Source organism: Megalops cyprinoides, chromosome 16, assembly GCF_013368585.1.
Source record: "Megalops cyprinoides isolate fMegCyp1 chromosome 16, fMegCyp1.pri, whole genome shotgun sequence".
Classification (NCBI taxonomy): Eukaryota; Metazoa; Chordata; class Actinopteri; order Elopiformes; family Megalopidae; genus Megalops; species Megalops cyprinoides.
In genome coordinates, this window is record NC_050598.1 from 3443924 (window position 1) to 3464055 (window position 20132).

Below are 20132 nucleotides of genomic sequence, written 5' to 3' on the forward strand. Positions count from 1 at the left end.
ATTTATGTTAAGTGATTTATAGGAAAAAATACACTTTTACAAAGCACTGTGGTCACAGAACATAGACAACTGAAACCAGACAAACTGGTTTCTCAACAAATTCAAAAACCTATTAGATGGTCATCTGGTGGAAGTTCTGCTGAGATTTTTTGCCACCTTGAATTTTGTATGGAATGTTTTGTGTTGCCTTTACTGCATGTATTGTGTAAACTTTTTATATGTTGTGTAAACTACTGCTGCTCATCTTGTCAGGTCTGTTTTGCAAAAGAGATTTTAATCTCAGTGAGAATAGCCTGGTTAAATGGGGTAAACGAATACATATATTTTATAACTGATATACTTTAACTACATGCATGCACAGTACTGAAAGAATGTCAAAATCCATGTGTTAAATTACCCCCTTTGTACATTTATGTATAGACACAGTTCTCACATATATATGTACACTGTGCTGTCTATAATCATTCTAAAAACTGCTCAAGAACAACAAATTCTCAGACTGTACAATGATATACCTATTCCTATGTGACACACGTGTGGGGTGAGATTTGTAATGAGCTAGACCACGTAGACAGCCCGTACGTGATCGCCTGTGATTGCAGTGGCGCACCTATGCAGCGAGTCCGTGAGTGGTCCAACCGGAAGCCCGGGTTACACTCACACATGGTGCCCAGGTACGACCGCACACAGCGGCCATTAGCACAGCTGCACTCGTCCGAGTCCTCCTCTGAGCTCTCCCCCTCTGAGAGGGACATAAAAAGAAAGAGAAGGCGGGAGGGAGGAAAGAAGAGGGTGAGGCAGAGGGAACAAAGGTGTTTAATAAAAGCCTGTTGTGAATTTGAACCCTCCACTTTACGGCCAAAGGTTTGATGCAGCAGGAGGTATCAGAAGTCAGAAATTCTCTTGGAATGAGACATTACCTTTATTTCACATGGAACAGGAAACAGCCTTGGGGGAGGGACTACAGTGTGGGTATGACAAAACTTCCTTTAGCTTATGTTTTTGCCCACCACCTGCCCACCAATGTCCACAGATGTGGGTGTGTTTATTTTGCAACAGATCAGAACTGCAGTTCTCACCAAGGGAGAGAGGGAATGAGGCTCTTACCTGTGTTATAGTGGGAAAATGCTTGTAGAAAGTCGCCATCTCCGTCTGACTCTGTGTTCAGGTGCAGTCCGCACAGACGGTTGAACATGTCTGGGAAAAGGACACAAAATGAACAAGTGTTTGAGGAGTTTCAGCGCCCTTTCTGCTGATGCACCCCAACCCTGCCCTCGCACCCGGGGCCAGGTGCTGGAGCAACAGGCCAGGTAGGGTGGCGTTCTGCAGTTACCATACAGGGTCATCCTGTTACAATAGGACCACCATTTTACAACTATAATACCCTGCCACTACAGAATCTCCCTCTTACAGCTGTTTAACTGTAACCACCCTATAATAACAGGATCCCCCTCCTACAACTGTAGAAATGTAAACTCCTGCTACAACAGGATCACCCTGTTAGAAATGTGCAGCTGTGACACCCTGTTACAACAGAATCATCCTGTCACAACTGTAAATCACCCTCATCTTGCTGCTCATTACCTTTAGTCATAATAATCTCAATAATTAACAAAATACTCAAATACTCATCCTAAAATACTCAGACACTTAAACACATCTGCATATTTAGTGGTGGATTGTTGTGTTTGAATCCCTACATCACCACTCTGCTGTCCCTGACTCTAATGATGTTGACGTGGTGTCACACCTGAGTTCCTTGGAGGGCAAGGGTGACATGCGGGACCCCAGCCGCGGCCGTAGCGGCAGCAGCACTCGACGTATGTCACCACTAGCCGGCTCTGAGGCGAATTGCAGATCCGGTCCTCGTCCACGTGCAGGAAGCACACGTCCTTATGAGCAGCTGTGTGGTCTGGGGACAAGGAGAAAGGGGGGAGAAAGGGAGAGAGGCAGCAAGAGAGAGAGACAGGGAGAGGGGAGAGGGAGAGAGAGAGGGAGGGTAGAGAGAGAAGAAAAGGCCGACAGCAAGAGAAACAGAGGGTGAGTGATACATACATGGCCATGAATCGATCACTTGGAGATGAACCATTTTACCACAAGCTGTTTTATAGAGCCAACAATTGGCTCCAAGTTATTTTATTCTATATTTTTTTCTGTAAACACATTAATACACAGCAAGTAAATGCAGTTAAACTTCAGAAATCCATTTGGTAACAACTTTTGGCAACTTTGGTAACAAAGCGAAAACAAAGCCTGCTGTTTGGCTGGTGACACACACACATTGACCTGAGATGGCATAGAGTTATCATGGCTAAGTGAAAAGGGGCTGGATACCTTTTGGAACAAGCTAATTTACCCAGCTCCACTTCTTTCTCACCTTTTACCCATCATGAAGTGAACACAGCTCTTACCCATCATGCAGTGCACTCACCTCCCTGTTCCTCTGGAGGAATGCAGCTGGTGCCATCAGTGGCCAGAGTCCAGGGAGGGGTGCAGATGCAGTAGTAGGACTCCAGGGTGTCCACACAGTGCCCGTTTTTACAGTTGGCAGGGTCCTGGCATTCGTCCACAGCTGCACCGAACAAAGCTCATCTCAGGGCACTGCATAGTGCTAGTACTGGGGTGGAGGACCCTTCTCCTATTTTACAGAAGGCTATGGTAGGTTCAGGGTAAGGAAAAACTGGGCATCTACCCAGCTACCAATTCGATGACACGTTCATTGTGTGGGACAAATGAAAGGATCAGCCAAGGATTTCATAAATGTCAGGTCACACTTTGTCAGTGGTTCAATAGGTGACGTTGCTGTGCCGTTTCATAAGGTTTTAAAAGTGATCCTGCAGCATTGAGTTAATTTGCCAGAAGACGGTGATCCACTCATAACACTTCTATGGCTGTAAGAGATTACCATCCATTTCCTCCTTCTGCACAGAGCATGCGCTCTGCAGTGAGAGACCTCACGAGAGGGACAGCATGCCAAATGTAACTCGCTGAAACATTCCAACTGGGTGCTCTGAGTTACAAATTCCAAAGATCAATCAGGGCGCATCTGTTTGGAGATTGTTGATTGGTTGAAATTAACAGCAGTGCAGCATGTGTTGCAGCAGCTTAAGAGTCCTCCCACTGGGACACTGACTGAGGCCTGGGTTCATACATGAACAACAACCCAAAAAACAAGACTGGCAACTGTTTAAATGTCTTCCAAGCTAAAGCTGAAGAGAAATATGACACAGTAGATCATAACAAGGTAGGTCTGAGTCAAAAATGATCACTAATTCTATGTCCCTCTCTACATTATAAGAATGCTTTGGAAAACTGGACCCGGGGTAGGTGTGCATCCACTGCAGCCCTTTACAGGGAAGTTACTGCCCACTCCCATCTCTGCTGTAACCCGCAAGGCCTGCTGAGCCCTGGGCCCACTGACCTGCAACAGCAGGGACCACGCAGTTCTTTTTGGAGGCGTCAGGGATCCAGGGGGGGTTGCAGGTGCAGTAGAACGAGCCTCTTGTGTTCACGCAGCGCCCATTGGCACAGAGAGACTCATCGTGGCATTCATCCACATCTGGGGGGGGAGAGGCACGAGGACAGAGACCTGGGTGAAATTTCAGGCGAATAACACCCCATTGGGCTGAACACATGCAAACACATGCAGCCTTTAACATTGGCCAAGGTTCGAACCCAAGTGGCCTCAGTAGTATCCAGCTATATGAATGGATGACATGCTAAAAATTGTAAGCTTTGGAAGTTGCTCTGGATGAGGGCGTTGGCTAAACAAATATATTGTAATAAATAATGTAGTACAGTCAGCCTTGCAAGAGGCCAGTCCCTGACCAGATTACAGAGAAATACAGCCTATTCTAATACTCCTGGTCCTTGAACTGTGGTTTGGCCCCAGATATGCACACATTTCCCTTCTTTTGGTTTCAGCTGAGAGGCGGTGCATTATACATTGTACATAACAGGGTTTAGACGTGATTGCAAAAGATGACTTATGAATTTCCTTGTGACAAAAAAGTAAAGAAGCAGTATATTACTCTATGGACATTAATACTTCTTGGATCAGCTGTTGTTTTGGACCAAATGGTCAGGACACTTGAGTAATTAAAAGCAGCATTTGTCGGTGTCACTCTGATTGGCTGCGTGGAGTGGAGCTGTGTTGAAAAGGGAACATGTGAATGTTACTCTGATTGGCTGAGTGGAGTGGAGCCGTGTTGAAAAGGAAATTTGTGGATGTTACTGTGATTGGTGCAGAGCTGTGTAGACAGACAGTATGTTTGAACGGTTGGTTTGATTACCGATGCACTGGAGCAGGTTGCTGTCATAGTAGAAGCCCTGCTGGCAGTAGCACTCGTACCCTGGCTCAGTGTTCATGCAGCGGCCCTCCTTACAGATCTCATCCGCAAAGAGAACACACTCATCTATGTCTGTACAGAGAGAGAGAGAGAGAGCAGGAGGAAGAGGGGGAGAGGGGGAGAGGAAGAGTGAGGGAGGGATAAGGGGAGAAGGGGAGGGAGGGAAAGAGGGGGAGAAAGAGTGTTACAATTTTTTTTAGATCTTCCTGTTCGCTGTTAGAAGAATGAGTTGCTGTTACTATTATTCTTCTTAATGATAATAGTAATGCTTTAACAGTGATTATTATTAATAAAAACATCTTTTTCATTGTTGCTGTAATTATTGTTATCCATCACTATTATTCATTTCTATGTCACTCCATTCAGTGTCATCTGTTACAGAAATCCTCTAGTAATACAGAAATTCCCTGTCATGCCAGTAAAGCTCATTTGAACTTGAATGTGAAATTTGAGAGAGTTACAGAACTTAAAAATAATGTGGTGCACTATTATTATTTATTTAGATGTATTCACTTATTTCTTGACAAAGCCTGATACCAAGGCTTTGACAGGGTCAAATGTAACATAAATAGCATAAATATCAAAATAAGGAATATATAAAGCATGCTGATGAATTAATTTAGTCTGGCTGTGTGTAGATGTGCATATTTGTGTGTGTGTGTGTGTGGATGACATTTAAAAACTAAGTGAATGAAAGTGTTTCTTTATTCATAGCGACTAAATACAGTTAAAAGGTCTGGAAGAAACTTACCTGGCTCTTTCTTCCACCCCAAGTTTCAAAGAGATGTGTGATTGGCTGTCAATCAGCCAATAATGACATGGTGAATGGATGATAATGATGCTTGGCTTGAGTGCCTGAACTAACAACTAACAAATCAATCTAGCAGAGCCGGTAGATTATTTATTTACTTATTTATTTTTGAAATATTTATATATGATACTCTAGATGAATAAGTGCACAGCCATTTCTCCTCTCTTTGGAACAAGCCATAATTCATCCAGTCCAATCATTTTTACAGGCCCATGAAAACACTCACCACGACGAACGGTCAAGCTCTGTTCATTGTAGAAGCCTCTGCCGATCGGACACAGAGAGAGGAATTCCACTGCAATGACAGACAGACACACACACACACACATATGCACATACAAAAACACACACACACACACACACACACACACAGGAAGATCATTAAGGAAACCTGGTCCATTCATACAAATCTCCTACCAAACTTTACTGTGATTTAGTAGACACTCTTACACAGAGTGACCTACACAGTTTACAATTTTATCCATTCATACGACTGGATATTTACCAAAGCAGTTGTGGGTTAAGTACCTCGCTCAAGTTTACAACAGCAGTGCCCCAGGGTGAAATCAAACCAGCAAGCCCTGCATGAGTCCTGCTCATTACTGCTATACCACGCTACTGCCCTATGTGCCATGGGCTCAATACTATAGAGACAGACTGGAGGGCTGTGAGGGAGGGTTAGGTACAGTATAATGGCGTTACAGTGAGGGGACTGAGATACCGGAGTTGTAGACGGGGCAGGGGTAGATCTCACACTGGTCGCCCCAGCCCACGCCAATGGAGCAGCAGCACTCCTGCTTAGTGATGTTGGTGGCCAGGACACTGTCACAGAACACTGTGTCATCCAGGTTCAGGTAACACTCCTTCTTGTCTTCCATGTCCATCTCAACCTCTGAAGGAAGAGAGAGGTGAGGTGCTGCAGTCTCCATTCTCCATGTCAACTCTATATCATATCAGCCCACATCCAAAAGTGCATCCAGTTTTTCAAAAATAACTGACGTGTATTTGCCTGGGGGAACAGACCACAGGATGCCAGTGTATGCTGGGAATTCAGATAAACTACAGGAAGGGAATGTAAAAATAAGACTACAGGATATGAATCTAGGATGGGAATTCAGAATAATATGAAGGCTGTTGCCAGAATGCATTGGTCTGTGTGTTCTGCCCATTAAAATAATATGGCAAAAGAGATCCCTGCCACATTAGAATAAGACTACGGAATGTGAATAATATGGGATATGGTAATAATATGGGATATGAATTCAGAATACGACTATGGGATGTGAATTCAGAATAAGACTACGAGATGTCAGTTCAAAATGAGAGAATAGGTTGTGAGTTCAGAATAAACTATTGGATGGGAATGCAGAATCTTGGAAGTGAATGGTAACGCAGATAGTTGCAGAATGGATGAGACTGTGAAACAGACAACATGTCAGACTGTGGGACGGGAATTCAGAATCAAAGAGAGGAAGAGAGAGAGGGGCAGAAAGAAAGAGTTAAAGAACTCAAACTAAGGGGGTGCAGTTTTTATTCTTTGACATAAAAAATAAGAGAATTGGATGTGCATGTGTGTGTGTGTGTGTGGATGCCCCTGAAAGTCTTCCTAAATTTCCCACAGTCCAGGAAACGCGATGACAGCGATGGCAATGCATACAGGCGGACCGGCGCAGAACGCAGGCATACCCTCGCAACTGTGGCTGTCCTCTGAGGTGATGAAGCCCTCCTTGCAGACGCAGACGTAGCCGCCTGGCGTGTTCTCGCACACTCCATAGGGCTGGCACAGGTTCCTGTCCCTGGCACACTCGTCAATGTCTGCCGGCAGAGACACACCGTCAGATGAGCAACGCCTGTGCTGCCACCATGGTCATACCGCACTGAGACTACACAGAATCTCACAGAAGCGTCCACCATTTCTCCAACAGCTGATGACTACCGCTGAACTCCCTGGCGGAGTGAGGGTGGTAGCTGAATATGTAAAGCTTCTTTACTGCTTCTTTACTTCTTTACTTGAAAAGTGTATTAATGCACTGATACTTCCTGCATAAGACACCTGCATTCTGATGATGAGGTAGCCTTCCAGAGAAGCCACTATGTCAATAAACACATAACCTGCTTATAGAATAGGGTTTAAAGTCAGAAGCAAGCAAGCTTGCAACAGTCCCACAACCATAGACACACCATAATGTTGTGATAACATTCCAAAAACACAGATGTGGGTGCGCAGAGGAGAATACCTTGGCACCGCCTCCCGTTGACCAGATGGAAGCCCTTCTGGCACTCACACCTATAGGACCCCATCATGTTCACACAGCGCCCCCTTTGGCAGTTCACAGGTCTGTCACACTCGTCTATATCTAAACAAACAAAAAAAAAACAATGTTTGAATGGTGGCCCAAAACCCAAACAGCTCAGAGCATGGTGTTGCACAGTGAAGGGAATGCGGCTTCCCTTCCAATAGCCCATTACCTGGGAGTGGCTGTGCACTAGTCACCTAACATGACTGGTCACGTGACAGCATAAAACCAGGAGACGGCTGCACGGCAGCTCGTAACAGTCCCTATGTAAAGGTCAATATGCTTCACCCGACCACAAAGACAGGGTCCCAGGTACCACTTCAGTGGGATCCAGAGGGGTGATGCCCGCAGCTGTTTTGTGTGTTCTGGTTGCAGAAAAGTCTTCCTAGCAGTTCTGCCATTAAAACCAGATTCATACAGCGTCCTGAATGGCGGCTGAGATGGCATAACCTGAGTTTGAGATGAGATATCCTGTGCTTGTGTACATGCTTGTGTTCTTCTAAATTGTTAAATTGTTTTCGTTACAGTCCAAGTGTACAAATACACTTTGATGCTACTGTAACTCAGCGATACACAGGTAAAGGTTTCTCTTGTAGCTTTGTGATATAGCTGTGCTATGTTTGTTTTTACACTGCTTGCTCACGATATTAAGCTCATTCTGTAACCCCAGCAGGGGTCAGAGCGTCTGGCCCATTACCTTCACAGTGGCTACCCTCACGGGTGGGCTGGTACCCCGGGTAGCAATCGCAGTGGAAGGAGCCCTCAGTGTTCACACAGCGCCCGCTGGAACACAGTCTATCGTCCTCACACTCATCAATGTCTGCAGATAGCAACAACACACCTTCACACACTACGCTGGCCACAACAAGCACTGCACGCCATGTACTGAACACATATCCTACACACCATCCACTGAACATACATTTTACATGCCATCTACTGAACACACATCACCCATCCACTGAACACATGTCCAACACACCATCTACTGAACACACATTTCATACGCCATCTACTGAACACACGTCACCCATCCACTGAACACACACCAAGCCATGCAGTGAACACATATGGTAGTGAATATCACGTTGACTCTGTTGCAGCCTCTTGTTTCCTCAGTGAATATACAGTGCAAGCGGTTTAGTTTAATACACCACAGTCACCAATGATATGAAATGCATGGCTTTATTACCCCTGTTTTGTAATGCAGTAACTACCACAGGCTGACAGGCTACTGCCACTAAACTGCATTATCAGTCCTCTGTAAATCAGCTTCACGCTAAAGTCTTGAACTTTATAAATGTGGCACGTTTTTACAGATGCTTGCTGCAGTTCTCCCCAAAATCTAGTAAACTAATAAATAAAAATGTATCTTTGGTTTCAAAATCTTAGCAGGAATTCATTTCTCCTAAAATCATAAACCTACACGTGTTTAGTGAATTAGACACCAACCTCTACAGCCCTTTCCATCGGACTCGGGTTCAAAGCCCTCCCTGCACAGGCAACGGTAGGAGCCCTGGAGGTTCTCACAGCGTCCGTTGGGGCACACGCCCCTCCGCAGGCACTCGTCCACGTCTGGATGGGGAGATCAAAGGTCAAGGGACACAGAGAAACAGAGACCCTGGAGATGAACCCAGCCACCCAGCTCAGACTGAGATGTGAGACGAAGGGACAGTGACGCCCCCACTACCTTCACATCCTCTTCAGTTCTCCCCCTAGATCTCACCCCCATCACTCATGTGATGGAGGAATTCACACTGAGTGCTAATGGCATCTCTTCACACACTACTGAAGAGATCTCTTCACTCATATATGTTTTCCCCACATGTGGCATATATGGAATTACCATATTCGGCTCTGTGAATGTGAATCAGACCTATAACCAGCTATCCATAGTAAATGAACATGAGAAATAGTGGTTATAGTAACTGATCATATTTTGTTAAAAAGCACTGCAGGCCCCACCTATCAGAAAATGCAGCTCCCTCACTGGCCCACTGTAGGTGAGCTCACACACACACACACACACACACACACACACACACACACACTCTCTGCACATGCACACACATGCCTCTGATCAGAGAACAAGTCCACCTGCCACTCCAGTTTCAGCTCTCCCTTAGGGATCTCAGCATTTAAAATCAATCCAGGGTTTCTGAAGTTTGTCCCTAATGCATGGACAGGGCTGACACAGGTCTATTTAGGGGTAAACGGGGAGGCTGTGGCTTTGGTGAAAACTGGAAATGGAGCGGGGTCGGTATGTGTCTCTGAGGGCAATGGGCAGCCACCCAAAAGCAGAAGGACAGGGCGTAAACCAGGCCTTCATCCCTTACACAGCAACAAGCACTCCTGGGGTCACAATGCCTGTATTACTGTGAGATCAGCCTGGCTTGCAATAGCAACTATGACCATCTGAGCCCAGTTCACTCTCTCTGTTGGAGAAATGTGGCAACTTTGTATTTGTACTTTTTTTTTAAATGTAACATTAGCTAGAGCTGAACTGAGCTGAAGAGGTGCTTTCACTTGTGCTACAAATGCAAGTGCCTATTCTCTTGCTTGGCATGATTGATTGATTGACCCCAGGTTTTAGTGGTAGCCAGTTTCCCCTGATCCAGTGGGTAGGTATTTAGTTTTGTACATGCCTGGATCCGACAGGTTAACACTCCTGCTCAAGATATTGTGTGTGGCTGGAAATACAAAGAGATCAGTGAGTTTGTTTCCTTTGCAGCAGCTGAGTCTCTACAGCTGAGCCAGTGGGAGAGAGACAATGGAAAAGGGACAGGAAATTAAATGAGTTTGAGGCTCTGGAATCCAGCTGAATCAACATCTGGAAACACAAGGATGAATGAAACACACTTCCTGGGGGGACTGAGGATGCCCTTATATGGATGTGCAGGAAGAGGCTGAGTCATAAAGAAACAGTGGGTAACATGAGCCCTTTCAGTACACGTAAGATCATGATGAATCAGTGATAACTGACAGAGTACAGAATCAGTTTGTGTGTGTGTATGTGTGTGTGTGTGTGAATGTGGGCACACGTGTTTGTGTGTGTGTGTGTGCGTATGTGCTTGTGCATATGTGTGTGTGCGTGTGTATGTGTATATGTGTGTGCATGTGCATGTGTGTGCATGTATGTGTATGTGTAGAAGTGCCATGCTTAGCAAACGCACCATAGCAGATGCCACCCTGGGCGTGGTAGCCGGACTGACAAGGTGTGCACTGGTAGGAACCAGGTGTGTTTTCACACTGCTGATTAGGGCAGCTGCTGGGGTCTAGACACTCATCAATGTCTGAAACCATACACATACACACACATAGACACAGAAACACACAGGGACACACACACACATCATCATCATCATTGTAATATTACTACATTTAAACACCAAAGCCTGCTGAACAAATCTATACTTAGGGAGAAACAAGTATTCTGACCTTCACAAGCCTGTTGGCGAAGTGTCTTGCTCCTGTAGCCTTCATAGCACTCGCACCTGTACGTCCCCGGCAGGTTGACACACCGCCCCCCTTCTCCGCAGGCGCGGGGCTTGGCGCACTCATTCACATCTGACAAAAGTAAAGCCACCCCTGAGAGCAGGCCCCACCACCTCAACCTGAGTCTGCCCTCCTCTTTAAAGGAACGGGCCAGACACACACAAACCCAGCCACTCACACCTGCAGAAACAGCTGGGTCTCCCTGGGGCCAGGTCCTTATTCACCCTAACCGCAGATAACTGTCTCAACCTGGAGCGGAGGCCGGTGCTATTGCAGCTGTGCTGTCAGCTGCTCAACAGGGGATACCTCTGCCACCTGCTGGGCCTGCAGTCCTCCAAGCCCTATATGTCTGAAAACTCTGAGACAAATTAGAAACACCTACTTTTCCATTTTCAGTAACGTAGGCCCCAAATTCCACAATCTGACAAAATACGCTACAGTCAACTTGAGCTGAGCCGTATAGTACTGGCTATCTCACTGAGACCAAGAATGGGCTTGGAGCAGGTTAATGCTGCTGTCACTGCAGGCTTCCACTGCGGTGGTGATGCGAGTGTGTGTGACAGTGTCAGAGCACAAAGCTACAGGGCTGTATACACATACATACACAGCTGTCCTTAATAAGGTCCATTTGCTTCGCGGGTGTCTCAGCTAATTATCTGCACCTGGCTTTATTTTCCTGGAATGTATGAGTAAAATATATGGGCAATAAAGTGCCTGTGAATTATCATGGCTGATGCAGTCAGCTTTGAACATTGAACACTGGGAGCATTTCTAAATTAGCATTGTAGCCAATATAATAGCTGTGCTTAGCGGTGCGTATTACTGCTGCTAATCTTGCTCAATTTATTTATTTATAAGCTAAATAACTCATTTTATAGGTGATGTGGTCAGATATAGTCTTTTAACTACAGCAGGTACAGCCTACTCTAGTCTAGGCATTTAGTGAAGTACAACAGTACAACAGTACCTTATGTAGATTTCATATTATTGGCATTTTGCACATTCCCATTAACAACAATTCATTGTTGAATATCTCTGAAAACGTGGTAATTTGGTGGTATATTAGCAAAATAGTAACTACCAGAACTGTAACAAAGGGAGAAAAAATTCAGTATTCACTTCTTTCAGCTTTAACATAGCTAGCTATATTTGCTAGTGCTAGACTGGTGCATACACTGTAGAGATGCATATACAATGTGCCGATATCACACTGTGATGTCACAATGTATCTCTACATTGATTGTGATGTCACAGTGTGTCAAAACACCAGCAACAATGTCACAGTGCAACTGTGTCTCAGTTGTGATAGTGATGTCACAGTGTATCTGCACAGTGATTGTGATGTCACTACAAGGAGCAGAGCAGAAACCATGGCCCACAGCATTCCTTACCTACACACGTGAGCTTTCCATACTGGAGTTTGTATCCATGGTTACAGTGACACCTGTAGGACCCCATGGTGTTGATGCAGATGCCCCTCCCTGGCCCACAAGGGTCCCTGTCACATTCATTATCATCTGCAGAGAGGGGCAAAACCAAGGGGTGTGCTATAAGAGTATTCTCCTTAGGTAAATGCAATACGTCTTGACCACACAGTTCAGTTGAGCTCTGTAGGTTTTCAACAATACAAAGATGTAACCTATTAAATGTAGGATATAGTAGGATGGGATTAATGCTGTTGTACATTAACGAAGATCACAGTTCCTTTCTCTCAAGCATTTGATGAGGTGTGGGGAATTTTCAGAAAATTGTTCTCTATAACTCCTATAATTGCTCAATGATGCCATGTCTGAGTTACTGGATATGAACAGCTTCCCAGCTTTAAAACTAAACAACTGTTCTTTTCATGCGAGGGGTCACTGCAGTTGCTATTTAATTGTAACCACTGAATGAGAGATGCTCCACTCCCTCATTTACAGAATGGAAAAGCCATTCTCCACCTAATCCTCAATAGTTTGTTTGCAGTTCTGTTATGCTTAGAACAAAATGAACAGTATAATTATACACAGTAATAGGTGGATACACTGGGGAGGAGGCCCAACAGGACTAAGGCCTACCTCATACTACGAATCACAGCACATAAACATTCATTGCTATGGATTTTTTCCACACTTGCATGTTGTAAGCGTTTTTGTTCAGTGCAAACAAGAGGTGTGAACCTGAGCTTTGACTGCTCACTTGAGGTGTGACACATTCAAGACTCGTTTGGAGGGAACATTTTGATTGGGGTAGTAGATGAGGGCGTGTTTGAATCGAGGCAGTAGATGAGGGCGTGTTTGAATCGGAGCAGTAGATGAGGGTGTGTTTGAATCGGGGCGGCAGATGAGGGTGTGTTTGAATCAGGGCGGTAGATGAGGGCATGTTTGAATCGGAGCAGTAGATGAAGGCGTGTTTGAATCGGGGCAGTAGATGAAGGCGTGTTTGAATCGGGGCGGTAGATGAGGGTGTGTTTGAATCGGGGCGGTAGATGAAGGCGTGTTTGAATCGGGGCGGTAGATGAGGGTGTGTTTGAATCGGGGTGGTAGATGAGGGTCTGTTTGAATCGGGGTGGTAGATGAGGGCATGTTTGAATCAGGCGGTAGATGAGGGCGTGTTTGAATCGGAGCAGTAGATGAGGGTGTGTTTGAATCGGGGCGGTAGATCAGGGTGTGTTTGAATCAGGGCGGTATATAAGCGTGTGTTTCGACTGAGACGGTAGACACGGTGCTTACCCACGCAGCTCTTGCCCTGTGGGTGAGGGCGGTACCCAGGGTTGCAGTGGCAGCTGAAGCCGCCCACCATGCTGATGCACTCTCCGTGCCCACAGAGGTTCCTGTTCTGCCTGCACTCGTCCACCTCTGGGGGGAAACACACAGAGTAAGCTCCCAACAGCACACACAGCTCACAGCTTACAGCATCCATTTAACACACAGAGCAAGCTCCCAACAGCACTTACAGCAAAACGTATAACAGCAGTGACCCATCTGGGGATTGAACCAGCAGCCATTAGCCTATGAGTGCTGCTGCTTACCCACTACACCACACTGCTGCAGAAGGACTGCACACCATGCTCCAGAACACTAGCTGCAGCACAAAGGCCCTGAAAGCAGCATTATGCTGAGGTCCGGTTTTGGCTTGGGGGTGGGACTCACGTGGCGGCTGTGTCTGCATCCCTTCCAGGGGGCTGTTTACATCCCTCTCAGGTGGGACCTTCACGATGGGGGGAGGGGTGGGTTTGGCCACAATCACTAAAGAGAGTGAAGGTTAGGTTGATACTCATTCTGTTATATTTATCTATATTTATGTAAAAATTGTTTTGGCAATATTGTACATCTGTGTGGTCATGCTAATAAAGACTGTTTGAACAGAATTTGAGAGAGAGAGGGAGAGAGGGAGAGAGAGAGAGAGAGAGAGAGAGAGAGAGAGACAGAGAGGGGGGAGTCATTAAATTTAATGATGTCCAAACGTGACGCCATTCCCATGTGGACATTGAAACACTACACACACGATTAGAGTGGAACCTCGGGTTCAAAGCTGGGGCCAAGGAGGACGGGTATTTCCCTCCCTCTCAGAAGTCTGCGGTGTGTCATGCAGGTGGGTGTTATAACCACCCCCAACACTCCCACCACTAGAACAAAGCAAAGTGCTTACCAAAGTTGCGAGATGCAGTACATTATTATTATCATTATAACCTGTCTTTACAACTGGGAGCATTTAGGTCCAGTTTCAAAACAGTAGCTAACACAGTTAAGCCAGTGCTAGCAATCCAGGGGAGACACACCATCCTCTGAAAGACTTTCTGAAGAGCTACTGGCCATAGATTTTTTATTGAACTTGAAAGTAAGGAGACAGCTTTGATTCAGGTGCAGTTGTAATATTGTGGGTACCCTGTATATGTCCAGCATGTCAGGGGAAGGGAGGCCCTGAGCCACCTGCATTATCTGCATGCAGCTGATCTGAGATCAGTACCTGGCATCTGGGGCCTGTGGGTGCTGGTGGTAGAGAGCTGCATGGGTGTGGTCACCTCGGGCTCCATCTGAGGAGAATCAGCATGTGACTGTCATCATGTGACATCTGGCCATACCACACACACACACACACATACATACACACACACACACAGACACACACACACACACACACACACACACACACACCACACACACTAGCATCAGCTATACAGACTATAAAGGAACTGACGGATAAAAATCCCCTAGGATAAAAATTTTTCTCTTATTCATTTCATCTAGATAAAAAAGTTTCTTTGATTGATCATGAGCTCAGAATGGGAGAACCTTTCCCATTGCTGTCAGGGACACTGCTGTGGTTGCTTTGTGTTGGCTATATGGAACTGCACAAATTCTGCATTAAAAGGGGCCACTTACTGGTGGAAACTTGACCTCTGAAACAGAGAAAGACAGAAATAATTATTACCTCAGATGACATCCATGTACCGTTACACTTCTACAGACCACTGACTGATGGTTTTACACACGTTCTGTGGATGGGTTGGACTGCACTGGATGAAATCTGTTCAGATCATAGTGTGCTGTTTTAAACATGCTCCCTGAATGTGAGCTGCTACAGGGGTTTAAGCTGTTGGTATATATTATTGATCTCTCACCCAGAGGGTGATTCACGGCTAGGCTCACAGTGTTTGACTTTCTGGAAGTAGTATCTCAAGTATGACATCATATGTTTGACATATCATTAGGGCTGCCCCCTGAAAGTTGATGAGTCGAATCATCTGTCGGAGACCCGTCAGTTGACTGAGATTCTTCAAGTTGAGCAGTGTTTTTTTTTCGTCAGTGTGCATAACAATAACAGGATAAAACAGACAGAAGCTTACAAAAATGCACAGGGATAACATTTCAATGAGGAATTATAAATAAGGGGAATCATAAATATATTTTTACATTCAAGCAGGGCTAGCTGGCGCCCTTGCTAAAAAAAAATCCATGTGACAACATGCGCTGGTGGTTAACTGATTAGAGGAGCTGAAACCTGAGGTGGAGTGGTTGGTAAACTAGGCTAGCTATAACCATGTCTCAGAAGAAGTCTAAAGTATGTCGGCATTTCGAACTTTTGAAGGACAACCCTAACAAAGTTAAATGCAAACTCTGTATGCAAGAAATTGCTTATCATTCAACAACATCGAACATGGCAAACCACTTGTAACAGGTAAGTTGCATAGCTAGGCGGCCATTCTGCAATTATCTGGGCAGATTTACTCTACACATAATGCAGACAATAAGTCTATTTACAAGGCTAATTTAACCCTTTCTTACATAACTTATTTTTTATGCTATGTAGTGTGCGTGTTACGTTACATGGTTTGTTATGTTTTAATTAGCGTTATTAAGCTTCTCATAGTTTTCAGTTAGCATTTGCTATATTTTTTTTCAAATCTAGTTTAGTAATTGCACTGGTTTTAGCATACGCGCTAAACAGCTAATCACACCATTGTGACCATATGGGTGAAAGGGTTAAATGCTCAAAAATATGTTCCCATGCATTTGACTATGTTAATGCAGTCAAAATCATCACTGAAACTCATGCCAATGGATTTTCTGATTGCCAGATAGTCTATATGAAAGAAAAGGAATGAATAGTCGAATCTTCATATTGAATAGCCAAATCCGATTCGAATGCCAAAACTCTGAGTTGGGTACAGCCCTACACATCATATGATATATCATATACAGTATCATATCATGTAAGATGAATCTGGACTGGACCTCTCCTTAAGCGGCAAGTGGAGAGTGTGGGTTCCTTACCTTGCTGCTCGTTGGTGGTGTCTGTCTTTGGGACACGGGGTTCCTGGTCCACGGCGGGGTGGAGCTGCAGGGTTTGGGGTTGGATGGAGAGGGTTCCTCTGTAGCTCTGGAAGATGTAACCCTTCCCAGCAGGACAGATTTTGCTGAAGGAAGCTGGAGAGGAAGAGATGAGATCAACTGGTGTTAAAGAAATGTGGCCTCCATCATGACCTTTTACCAAAGTTTCACTGACTGCAGTGCAGGGTCTCCATTCAGAAAACATTAGAGCATAATTCAGTAATAGAACAGATAATAGCAGGAACTCTACAGTAATGCTATTACTGGACTGGATCTGTGAAAATAACCCATACCGTGGAAACAGATATTTCACAAATAACAATGGAATTGTAATATCTACTCACTAATACTGAATTATCTATCAGGGAAATGTTCTTTTTGCAAGCAGGTATTCTGAAAGGCAATGGCCATTCAGAGTTAACAGCCACTTTATAAAAAAGCCATTTTATATAAATCCATGTCAACGTGCACCTTAGACATGAACACTCATGAGTATGAGCTGAAGTATTTGAAATAGACTGTGTCTAAAGTTCAGTGTCTCGTCCTGTGTTCACTGAGGTTGTCATTCCCACAGGGAGCACTGTAATGAAAACATGCATCTCCAAAAGAGACCAAGCAACACGTACATGCGGTTTCACATTCGTATCCACATTCACCAACACTACTACTTAGAGACATGCAGATAGCACAGATGCACACATGGGGAAACCTGAGTGCACGCACACAAATACACACAGAAACAGGAACGGAAGAAAGACATTAAACACATGCAAACAAGTATACACACACACGCACGCACACTTGCACACACGCACGCGCGCGTGCACACACACTCACGCACACATATCTGCGCTGACCTGTTCCATCCTGAGGGCACCTCTCGCACCCACTGCCCCAGGCCTTGCCCACGGTGCAGCAGCACATCTCCTGGGACAGCTGGGTGGGCAGGGCGTGCTCACACTGCCCCCCCTGCCCCACCATGCGAAAGCAGGGCCCCAGCTCCCCCGAGGGCTCTGCTGGAGAACGCCAGAGCAGGGGGTTATGGGAAGACCAGGTGGAGGGGGGAGTTTGCCCCCGATGAAACAAATCAAGGTGGATTGGGAGACAGGAAAGACAAGGGGGCAGAGAGAAAAGAAAAATGTTTAATTACATTGTTCAAACACTCAATGTGTGTAAAACCATTTTAGGCAAGGGCAAAAAAATGTCTCTCCACCTAGCTAAGTGTTTATACACAGGTGTAGTTTTCAACAGTAAAATGCAAAGTGAGAAACATTCCAATATGACCAAAATTCCTCATGGTCACAGTCATCCTACTGGCACTGTGAGTAAAATCAGAGAGGTCTTCACTGTGTGTTATTAAGAACCTGCCCTGATGGGGTATCCTGTACACATTAACCCTCCTACTTCAGTTAACATTTACCATCAGCAAAGGCATTTAATTTTTTTTTTTCAAAGAAGAAGTGGCTGTGGTTGTCCACAGTGAATCAGTTTAATTTACTTCCTGAGGGAACTGTGGGTTAAGTACCTTGCCCAAGGGCACAACAGCAGTGCCCCAGCAAGGAATCGAACCAGCAATCTTTCAGTTACAAATCTAGCCCCTTACCGCTACACCACACTGTTACCAACATATACTGAAGAGTAATTCATTAATGTCTACATCTGTGCTCTGCTTGTGATGCAAGCCCATTAAGATGAAGGCTCTACTGCCTTGCTCTGCATGGTCCATAGTGGGGCGGAGAGCCGCCCAGCATGTTTCCTGTGGTGGAGGAGGCCCTCACCCACACACCGCGTGCGGTCCAGGATGAAGCCAGGCTTACAGGCGCACAGGAAGCTGCCCTGTGTGTTCAGACACTCCCCATTCTGGCACACACCCTGCATGGTGCACTCATTGATGTCTGAAGGAGGGAACGCAGAAGGGAGAGAACAGGAGGAGTTACAGTGATAGACACAAAATGACTAGATTGGTCAAATATTTGATCTGCATTAAACAACTCTATAGCCACTTAAATGGTTGCGCACAGGGGGAATAGATGCTGCTTTCGGTGAATGCAGCCAGTCTAGTATTTGTGGTTCTATGCTTTTATAAGGACTACACCAGGATATTTTGATAAGGGTTCTCCCTGTCACACTGTGGAGTTGGATCGCCCCTTTATGAGTTAAAGGAGGGAGAGGTAGGATGAGGGCTGCCTTTAGAGAGATGCAACTCAAAATTTAAATGTGCAAAAATTGAGAAATGAAAAAGAACTATATGGATAGACAAAGTAATGTCACTGATGCAAGCAGTCTTTATAGGGATACACTGTGACATCACTATTGCAGTAGTTATACTGTGACATCATTGTCTCTACAGCAGTATACTGTGACCTAGCTATCCTTATAGTGATACACTATGACATCACTATCACTATAGTTATTCCATGATATCATTATCATTTAGATATTCTGTAACATCACTCCTTCTATGGAGACATGTTGTGAAATCAGTACCACTATACATACACTGTAGGGCTGGGTATTGACAGAGATGCCCCGATCGTATTCGATTCCGATTCACAAGCTAATTCGATTCAATCCGATTCGATTCGATTCCAATTCGATAGGAATGAGATATGAAATACTATAGCAGCTTTCCATATTTGGAGAGATGTTAAAAGCTCTAAAGGGAACACAAATTTAAAAATGCAGAGTCACCGGAAACAAATTGTGAAAATCACTACAGAAAAGGCCAAAGGCTTGTACAGTCATGCGCCGCTTAACGTCAATTCGGACAACGTCCGTTCGCATATACGTCCGTAGTCCCATAAGGTTATAATAAAGTTTTAAAACCCGATCGCAGAACGGGACGTAGCGGACGTAACCGGACGTAGTGAAGGCAACGCTTCCCGCACGCAACACGTGTATCTCATGTCTCTGGGAAATAAAGCGATTGCGCCTCCAGGCATATAATGGTACAGTACATAATATACCATACGATACGTCTTGATAGTCATAGTAAACGCCTATGCTAATGTCTTATATACTGTACTTTCTATCGGTGTTGTAATGTGAACTTTGCATACTTACAATTAAAAAGTTTGCCGTATAACATTGTATGCTTCGACTCGTAAGCAGCAGCATCCAATCTCGTGCCTATTCCATATAGGTTTGCTAAGTATATAGTATGGTGTTCGCACACCGTCCAAATCACATAACGTCCCATCTCACAGAACGTACCGTGGACGTTAAGCAACACATGGCTGTATACCAATCTTCTTATTTGAGGAACACATGGGTATAGGCCCTTAAAAACAAAACCAACCTGTATCATTGCCTACTTATTAATGACACGAAGCAGCAATGTGTTTGCATTAGTTAGCTCAGGAAAAGC

The 20132-nt window shown here is 45.0% G+C and overlaps 1 protein-coding gene across 1 annotated transcript in view; it reads right to left on the reverse strand.

Moving 5' to 3' along the window:
* The window catches only part of LOC118791521 (latent-transforming growth factor beta-binding protein 3-like), a 50740-nt gene that overhangs the window by 424 nt on the left and 30184 nt on the right, over positions 1–20132 (reverse strand). The window contains exons 6-27 of the mRNA XM_036548908.1: positions 18544–18660; positions 17623–17781; positions 16709–16861; positions 15317–15333; positions 14901–14967; positions 14084–14179; positions 13664–13789; positions 12344–12469; positions 10896–11024; positions 10631–10750; positions 8910–9032; positions 8155–8277; positions 7398–7517; positions 6847–6975; positions 5882–6052; positions 5387–5455; positions 4293–4421; positions 3422–3559; positions 2432–2572; positions 1751–1912; positions 1108–1197; positions 611–742 (exon numbers count right to left, since the gene is read on the reverse strand). Of these exons, the coding sequence (XP_036404801.1) occupies positions 611–742; positions 1108–1197; positions 1751–1912; positions 2432–2572; positions 3422–3559; positions 4293–4421; positions 5387–5455; positions 5882–6052; positions 6847–6975; positions 7398–7517; positions 8155–8277; positions 8910–9032; positions 10631–10750; positions 10896–11024; positions 12344–12469; positions 13664–13789; positions 14084–14179; positions 14901–14967; positions 15317–15333; positions 16709–16861; positions 17623–17781; positions 18544–18660 (2637 nt within the window). The remainder of the gene's footprint in view (positions 1–610; positions 743–1107; positions 1198–1750; positions 1913–2431; positions 2573–3421; positions 3560–4292; positions 4422–5386; positions 5456–5881; positions 6053–6846; positions 6976–7397; positions 7518–8154; positions 8278–8909; positions 9033–10630; positions 10751–10895; positions 11025–12343; positions 12470–13663; positions 13790–14083; positions 14180–14900; positions 14968–15316; positions 15334–16708; positions 16862–17622; positions 17782–18543; positions 18661–20132) is intronic.